The sequence below is a fragment of the Chiloscyllium plagiosum genome, unplaced genomic scaffold, assembly GCF_037043375.1.
Source record: "Chiloscyllium plagiosum isolate Xiang-an unplaced genomic scaffold, Cpla_swu_hap1 HiC_scaffold_28, whole genome shotgun sequence".
Taxonomy (NCBI): Eukaryota; Metazoa; Chordata; class Chondrichthyes; order Orectolobiformes; family Hemiscylliidae; genus Chiloscyllium; species Chiloscyllium plagiosum.
Window position 1 is genome coordinate 1,523,452 of NW_028270166.1, and position 9,136 is coordinate 1,532,587.

At 45.0% G+C, this 9,136-nt stretch overlaps 1 protein-coding gene across 2 annotated transcripts; it reads right to left on the reverse strand.

Annotated features, from left to right (window-relative positions):
- Window positions 1-3,717: 3,717 nt before the first annotated feature.
- LOC122565506 (protein S100-A1-like) lies at window positions 3,718-9,120 on the reverse strand. Of its 2 annotated transcripts, none has more exons than XM_043721547.2 (3): window positions 8,965-9,120; window positions 8,102-8,253; window positions 3,718-4,031 (listed from the first exon to the last, which is right to left on the reverse strand). In XM_043721547.2, exons 2-3 carry the CDS (start codon window positions 8,240-8,242, stop codon window positions 3,849-3,851), a joined length of 324 nt encoding a protein of 107 aa, XP_043577482.1. In that variant the 5' UTR covers window positions 8,243-8,253; window positions 8,965-9,120; the 3' UTR covers window positions 3,718-3,848. The 2 variants fall into 2 exon arrangements, with proteins under 2 accessions (XP_043577482.1, XP_043577483.1); XM_043721548.2 differs by having other exon boundaries at window positions 8,102-8,256; window positions 8,965-9,116.
- Window positions 9,121-9,136: the final 16 nt, after the last annotated feature.

Consider the following 9,136-nt stretch of genomic DNA (forward strand, 5'->3'; position numbering starts at 1 on the left):
GCTGATGGGATGAAATGTGGGGTGGGGATGGTTCTTTGTTGATCTGTGAAGACTGTCACAGTCAGAACATCAAGGATTTATTGACCAGTCACTCCTTAAACCTCACAGCATGTCCGCTCGAGGAATGATGCCCCAACTGATGGGATGCTGTGACAATCAGAGCAGGTGGTTAGCAACGTAATTTGAATTCTCTCTTTATGAAACAGGAACTGGCAATAATTTACTGAATAATTATGATAATCCTCAGGAATGACAAGACTCCCAAACAGATGGAAATTCCTGCCAGTGTGAATGGAAAAGGGGAAAGCAGGGTCTGAAAACTATTCCAAGGCTGAACTCTCAATGTGCACAGGATTCTAGCTCGATGGGGAGTCTACATGATCTGTTTCCTTAACTCTGCTTTGGTCCTAAGCTTGCCCACTCTTATCCAGAAAGAAGAATGTTAAAGTTACTGGTTATGTTTACACTGCCAATTGGTAAACTGCTGCTAGTTGTTGTCATGTTACTGCTTGTTAATTATACTCTTATTTGTTTTTTGCGCTCTCATTAAGAAGTTTGGTTTTCATTGCTTTCTCAACACAGAAGTTTCTGGAAGAGGAATTGCTCACCTTTGCCCAAAGCTGGGCTGCTCCCATCCATCACTGCACTAAGCTGATGAGAACAGAATGCATTACATTTTGACATAGTGCAGTGAAATATCCTCAAGCACTTCACATGAGCAATTGTCAAAACAAACCGAACCATGTAGATGTTCTGAGGAAGGGTCACTGGACCCAAAATGTGAACTTTGATTTCTCTCCACAGATGCTGCCAGACCTGCTGATTTCTGTTTTTGTTCCTGATTTTCAGCATCTACATTTCTTTCCATTTTTATTCATGTAGATGTTAGGACAGGTAATCAATATCATGGTCAAAGAATTGCATATTATAGAGTATCTTAAAGGTAGGAAAAGAGATAAAGGAAGGACTCTTTTTTTATATATATATATATGGCAACTTGCACAATATAGCACTTCTGCAGTGTAGCCAAGATTGTAATGTAGGAAATGCAGTAGAGGCCGGGAGGTTTCAGGCATGAATTCCAGAGCTTAGGGTCCAGGCAACTGAAATCTTCGAGGAGAAAGTGAGGTCTGCAGACGCTGGAGATCAAAGCTGAAACTTGATTGCTGGAACAGCACAGCAGGTCAGGCAGCATCTAGGGAACAGAAGATTCGACGTTTCGGGCATGTGCCCTTCCTCAGGAAGGGCATGTGCCCGAAACGTCGAATCTTCTGTTCCCTAGATGCTGCCTGACCTGCTGTGCTGTTCCAGCAATCAAGTTTCAGCTCCAGGCAACTGAAGCCAAGACCGGCATCAGTGGAGCAATTAAAATCTCAGGATTCATCTCAAAGGTGCTCAGGTTTCCAAAGCTGGAGGAGTGGCAAGATGTTGGGAGGTTTTAGGATTGGAGGAAGTTACAGATGAGTGAAGAAACCCTGGAGGGAATTGAAAATGAAACTGAGAATTTGAGATGTTGGTGAGCTGGACGGTAGTGTAGGTTAGTGAACTCAGGGAAGGAGAAAGTGGCGACTGCAAATGCTGGAGATCAAAGTCAAAAAGTGTGATGCAGGAAAAGCACAGCCAGTCAGGCAGCATCCGAGGAGCAGAAGAATCAATGTTTCGAGCATAGGCTTTTCAGGAATTCCTGATGAAGAGCTTATGCTTGAAACATCGACACTCCTGCACTTTGGATGCTGCCTGACTGGCTGTGCTTTTCCAGCACTACCCCTTTTGTCTAATGACCGTAGGGCTGTGAGTGAATGGGATTGGTCTGTGTTTTGATGAGCTGAGGTTTCAGTCGTGGCTGACCTCAGGCAGGAGTTGAAACAGATGATATGACAGCAATGGCAGAGGGTGGTCTGAGTAAAGGAGAGTATATCAAGTTGAAAGTTCAGTTTGGGCCTAGTCAGGATCGTGAAGTCAGGAATAACCTGATTCAAGCTGACACAGTGACCATGGAGACGGCTGTAGTCTTAAATGGAAAACTCTCCCAATGGACCACCTTTGAAATACTTCAACCTCTTGGCTGCTATCTTTAGTCAGAATGTGGCACATGAAGTCAGAGTAGGAGCAGACCATTCAGCCCATCGAGGCTGCTCCAATCCTCAATGCATTAGAGCTGATCTTGCATTCAGTTCCACTTTTCCTACCAGTCCGCATATCCTCAAAAATCTCTCTGTCCGTGCCTTAGATAGATTTCCCCAATCCTCTGAAGCAGGGGTTTCCAACTCACTGGGATTAGACATTTCTCCTTGTCTAGTTTCTTCCCCTCCTCCCAAAAAGACCTATGTATAGATTCCACAGTCAACAAAACAACCTTGCATGGTCTACCATTATGCTTTACTGAGGAAAAACTCTCACTCTTTTACCATCCAGAAAATATAGACAGTAATTACCCAGTCTCTCATCACAAGCACAGGCATTCCAAAAATGAGTTTGACAACCAGTGAAGCTACAGAGCCACTGACATGCCCCAGCAGCAAAACCAGCAAGTGATAACTGGGACCAGGCTGTCCCACACCCAACAGATCACGTCTAGCTCTGCAGTCCTGCCACAACTGGTCGTGAATAGTAGTTGTCAAATAAGCAATTCACGAGGGAGGAAGCTCCACGTATAAACCCCATTCTCAATGATACATCTGGGCAAAAGATAAGGCTGAAGTATTTACATTTCTCTTCAGTCAGAAGTGCTAGTCAATCTCAGATCCCCCTTAGCGTTCTAGCTTCATAGATACCAGTCTTCTACAAATTCTATTCACTGCACCTGATATCAAAAAACAACTGATGCACTTGATTCTATAAAGTCTCCAGGTCCAAATGCAGTGAAACCTGGACAATATCCAGGCTTGGGCTGAGAAGTAACATTTGCACTATACAATGTCAAACAATGACCATCTCCAACAAGAGAAAAATCTAAATCACCTCTTGACACAATTAAATTATCACGATTGAATTCCCCATTTTCAATATCATGGGGGTTACTGTTGACCAGAACTAGACTAGCCATATAAATACTGTGACTACAAGAGCAGGTCAGAGGCTAGGAATCCTGTAGCAAAGAATCTCCTGCTGACTGCTAAAGCCTGTCTCCCACCTCCACTCCCCTGAATGAGTGCAGCTCCAACAATGCTCACAAAAAACTAGGCACCATCCACAACAAAGCAGATTGCTTGATTGGACTCCAAACACCATCTTGGGCACTCACGGCCTTCCCCATCAGTTATCATGGCAACAGTGTACCTCTATAAGATGTACCACAACAAATCACCAAGGCTCATACATCAGGAAAGCAGCTGCTTTTGGAAAGGAAGTGACTGTTCCCCTTAGTTGAACGGTCAATAACAAGGGGGCATAATTTTAAAGTGAAAGGTCAGGAGTTTTTTTTGTAAAAGTCTTTCACCCAGAGGTTAGTCTGTATCATCAGCAACTTAAATTGGGTTTAGAAAAGATTTACCAGGATGTAGCAGGAATAGAGAGCTTGAACTATAAAAATAGATTGTGATTCTTCACTTTAGAGTAGGAGGTTAAGGGGTGACCTTATAGAGGTTTATAACATCATAAGGGGTATCGATAAGGTGAATAGCAATGGTCTTTTCTCTAAGGTTGAGGAGTTCAAAACTAGGTAGCATGTTTTTAAGGTGAGAGAAGAAAGATTTAAAAAGGACGTGACATTTAAAATGGTTGGTTGAACCATTTTTATTTCATTAATTTGTATTTTACAAAAAGATGAGAAGCAAGCAAGGATGCTGCTTGGATTGTAAGCTGATCGTTCTCACATATTGTCACATGGTTTAGTAACCAGTCACTGTTCATTTTGTGACCTGGCAGGCTCCTCCTTTTGCTTGGTGCTCCCTTCTTTTGACATAAATTTCATTACAGGAAAACATCACACCAGCAACGAACGACACAAACTCTTCAAAATTCAGTTGCCCATCACCGTCAAAATCTAGATCTTTCATCATTCTGTCAAAAGATTCAACGTTCTTCTGATTCTGCCAAGAGATGGAAGAAAAGCAAAAATATAAGGAGGTGGAAATTTATTCCGATTTAGTGGAAAGAATGAACATTCAACATAGGAGCAGAAAGAATCCATTCAGCACTTTATAGCTGCCCTGCAATTCAATGAGATCACAGCTGATCTGTTTTGTGTTTCAAATTCCACATTCCCTGACTCCCCTACCTAATGAGAACCTATCTACTTCAGCCTTCACCCATCCTGGGCACAGAATTCCAAAGTTTTAAGAGAATATAATTCCTCATGACCAAGTTGGATAGAAGGATCTGTTTCTGTACTGAATGACTGTTTGAGTCTGAAGGAGAAAGTGAGGACTGCAGATGCTGGAGATCGGATTGAGAGTGTGGTGCTGGAAAAGCACAGCAGGTCAGGCAGCATCAGAGGAGCAGGAGAATCGATGTTTCGGCAATACGGCCTTCATCAGGAAGGGCTTACGTCCGAAACATTAATTCTCCTGCCCTCAGATGCTGTTGAACCTGCTGTGCTTTTCCAGCACCACACTGTCAACTGTATGACTGTGTCTTAAAAAAGTGACGTGTACTTTTGATACAGTACCCAGAGTCGAGTATGACCTACAAAAGGAAACAGTCTTTCCATGTCAACTTTGTCAAGATGATTCAGGATCTTACACAGTTTAATCAGGTCACCCCCACTCTTCCAAACTCCAGGGGAACAAGCCCAGTCTGCCCAACCTGTCCTCCTAAGACAGCCCACTCATTTCAGGTATCAATCCAGTGGACTGCCTTCAATGTATTTACTTTCTTCCTTAAATTAGGACAATACCCTGTGCAACTGAAGTGTGACATCCTTATTTTTACGTTCAATGGAAAGAGAAACCACATAAGATATTTAACTCTATAGGGGTGTAGGAACAGTGTGTCCTGACTGTTTAGCACAGTTAGTGAAACAGACAGTAACCTGGACTTTACAGAGGCATACTGTACAGGGGCAGTTCTGTGAAATGTGTATGGAGTACTATGTCTTGCCAGACACTGGACTTAGGAGGGATGTGAGAAGATGCAGAAAAGAAATACAAGAATGGTTTCAGGGAATAAGAGACTTCAGCTAAGTGGATAGATTAAATAAGTTGGGACTGTTTTCCATGGAGAAGAAAGGTAGATGTGATTGAGGTTTTCAAAACCATGCAGGTTCTGGACAGAATGGTTAGGGACAAAATATTCTTATTGGTGTAAAAGTTGAAAAAGAAAGAGAGAGGATATTGATTTAAGGTAATTGGCAAACAGAAAAGCAATGACAACATGAATGGGTGGGATCAGGAAGGCACTGCCTGAAGTGGGTGAAGATGGGATCGTTCAACACTGAAGAAAAACAATGTGGGCAGCACGGTGTCAGTGGTTAGCACTGCTACCTCACAGCGCCAGAGACCCAAGTTCAATTCCCGCCTCAGGCAACTGTCTGTGTGGAATTTGCACATTCTTCCCGTGTCTGCGTGGGTTTCCTCCGGGTGCTCCAGTTTCCTCCCACAGACCAAAAATGTGCAGGTTAGGTGAATTGGCCATGTTAAATTGCCCGTAGTGTCAGGTGAAGTGGTAAATGTAGGGGAATGGGTCTGGGTGGGTTGCTCTTCGGAGGGTCGGTGTGGACTTGTTGGGCCAAAGGGCCTGATTCCACGCTGTAAGTAATCTAATCTAAATTGCAAAGATACAGGGAAAGGAAGCAGGACAGGATGAACAGAGAGCCAGCACTGATATCATGGGCTGAATGGACCCATTCCATGACATAACAGTTTCATGATTCCACAGAGGCTCTATCCTTGAGCATTTTTCTCCACAGCCCGACCTCACAAAGGACGGGGTTAAATTGGATACTGGGAGCAGAGGATCATAGGAGGTGCAAACTGTTGCATCTTAATTCGTCACAGTCTACGCTGGTCAGGACATTAAAACCAACCAGCGCCCCACCCCCCCCAGGACCCAAAGTGCTGAGAGGTTTTGTCTGTCTGCCTGAGCTTGTGTGCAACACACTGCTGGAATGGAGTCAGGCAAGTCTAGATACGAAGCATCTCACTGTGCTGCTGTGGATTTGTTCGGATTGGCCTGATTGAACTACTACTCAGTTTCTCATTGTTCAGTCTTGGCTTCTTTCCTAGAAACCACACCCTCATTCTAAACATTCCCAAACCTTTTGAATATTATTTCTTCTACCACAGATCGAACTGCTTGTGAAATGCCTGCTCTGTACATGCACCCTGATTTGCCAGTTGGACCCAAATTACTACCTATTCCTGCACTTGGCGCTGGAGTCAGTCCCAAAATGCAGATGTGACTATTTCCAGGATACAGTTAATTTAACTAAATGGTCATTCTGCCCATACAACCTCAACACAGAACCATACCATTATTCACCCTTGGGAATGATACAGATATTCTGGTATCCCCCAGGGGGTGGCACAGCGGCTTAGTGGTTGGCACTGCTACATTACAGCATCAGGGACCTCGGTTTGATTCCCACCTTGGGTGAATGCGCAAAATCCACACAGACATTCTCCCTTTATCTGTGTGTGTTTCCTCTGGGTGCTCCGATTTCTTCCCACAATCCAAAGATGTGCAGGTCAGGTGAATTGGTCATAATTGGTCATTGCTAAATTGCCCTTAATGTTAGGTGCATTAGACAGGGGTAAATATAGGGTGGGGGAATGGGTCTGGGTGGGTTGCACGTCGGAGGGTTGGTGTGGACTTGTTAGGCCAAAGGGCCTGTTTCCATTCTGTAGGGAATCTAATCTACCCTTGGCCTCATTTTTTAGCCACACTCTACCTCTCAACAACATCATCTAAAAGTACAATGTTAGTTTCCACAAGTCCAATACCCAGAACCTTTTTCTCACCACAACCTCAATCTGCCCTTGTTCATTATTTTATAAGTCTGCTTGTCCGACAACCAGGACAGGATGTTAAGGCCAGCGAAGTTATTGTCTTCAGCCCTGTCACAAACCCCAACCCCATTGGCAATTGTCAGACACAGAACCTTAATATTTAATACTGAGACAGATTACTGATCACAAGCCCTGCACATCTCAATTGTTTCCACCTCCATCACATCACCTCGCCTCACCCGTTGGTTACTCTACTGCTGAAACCTGTTACCTCTGGACTCGTTTACTCCAACATATGCCTGGCCTATTGCCACATTCAAGTTCTGTAATCTGCATGACATCCAAACCTCTGCTTCCCACATGTCTTGATTGACATCAAGTGCTGTTTAACCCTGACCGTGCACTGACTGACACTGGTTCCCAGACCATCTGTTTCTTTCAAACCCATCATTCTAACCACCCTTGTCATTTCTTCCAGCCCTATATCCTTCCAAAGCCCCTGCGACATCAGTCATTTTTAAATTGCTAGGTCATTGGCAGTCAAACCTGAAGCCAGCTGCAGCCTAACTGCTGCAACTCCAGCCCAAAATGTCTCAATGTCACCTTTCATCCTTCAAAGGACTCCTTAAAGACCAGCAATAACAGAATAGCAGAAGGGAGATAGTGGTGAGGTTGTAATCCGTTACTACTCCACAAAGGCAGGTTCAAATCCCACAGGGTCAGCTGGGAGATTTTGGATTACAGTTAATAAATCTAAAGTATAAAACTAGTCTTGGGGTGGTGACCATGGAATTATTGCTGATGGTTTTTTTAAAAAGCGAATTGCGATTAATGTTCTGTGTAATTCAGGAGGAGCAAACACAGGGAGGATTGATCTGGATCTGGAGGGCAGGAATATGTTAAACAATCACCCAATGGTCTGTTTGGGAGCTTTCCTTTCTAAAAATGATGAGATCATTGAGAATTTGCTGTCTGAACAAATAGAGCATTCTGAATCATCAGAGGCAGCCTGCAGTTCAGCTTGTTCACACTGACTGTGTGTGTTGGGGCAAGGGGTGTGGGTGGGCCAGGATGAGGGTGTGAGCAGATAAAAGCGTTACGGTTTTGTCGATGTTGGTGTGAGGTTAGGATAGGTTAGATGCTTGGTAGGATTGGGACTGTGGCAGGGGTGAGGGGTGCAGCTGGGAATAGGGATGAAGTTTCAGTGTGCCTACCTTACACAGCCCACTGAGCTCTGCATCCATGAACTCTTTCATCTGGAGTTTGTTCAGGGTGTGTTTCTCATTTTTGGCATAATGATGGAAAACTTCTATCAGGTTCTGCATGGCCACCTCGGTTTTACTTGGAAGCGTCATGATGAAGGATGCTGCTGGAGGCAGAGAGACTGGGGTTAGCAAATCCGGCGCTAGGCAAACTCCACCACCCCCTCCCCCCAAAACCCGGCGCTTGTCAAACTCCACCCCCCCCCAACAACCCGACGCTAGTCAAATTCCACCCCCTCTTCCCCCCGCCAAACCTGGAGCTGGTCAAACTCCACCCCACGCCCAAACCCAGCGCTAGTCAAACTCCACCCCCTCCCCCCAAACCCGGCGCTAGTCAAATTCCACCCCAAACCCGGCGCTAGTCAAATTCCACCCCAATTCTGGATCAGTGGTGCTGGAAGAGCACAGCAATTCAGGCAGCATCCGAGGAGCTTCGAAATCGACGTTTCAGGCAAAAGCCCAAATTCCACCCCAAACCCGGCGCTAGTCAAATTCCACCCCACCCCCAAAAACCTGGAGCTGGTTAAACTTCACCCCTCCCTCCTCCCAATCTCGGAGCTGGTCAGACTGCCCCTATATTGGGGGGGAAAGAGTACATTTCCAGCCCGTGATTTCAGTCACATTGAACTTTAACGAAAACTAACATAAACTCCCGAAACTTTGACCAAGCGTGTGCAATTCCCACATCCCATAATAGCCCCCCAACTCAGAAACAAACCCCAACAGCCCATAATAAACCCCCATTTTTCTCCCCGCAATTCCGAGTCAAACCCCAGGGCAGGATCTCCAATAACGGGCAAAGAAAATGAACAAACTTCAGCGACAGATCTCAGGCCAATATCGAATCTGGGGTGAAATTGCCTTCTGAAAGAGTAATATCCGCACGGAACCCGGCTCAGAGCTGCTAGCTTTCCAGTTTCTTACACAGATGTGCAGCAGTTGCTGGGTTTATAGGGAGCCCAGCCCAATCTGCTTTGTCACTCAGAC

Bases quoted from the DNA above. Each gene is read 5' to 3' on its own strand.
- LOC122565506 (XM_043721547.2), bottom strand. From the start codon at position 8,242: ATGACGCTTCCAAGTAAAACCGAGGTGGCCATGCAGAACCTGATAGAA. The intron at 4,032-8,101 runs GTAGGCACACTG...ATCTCTTGGCAG, and splicing joins AGCTCAGTGGGCTGTGTAAG to AATCAGAAGAACGTTGAATC.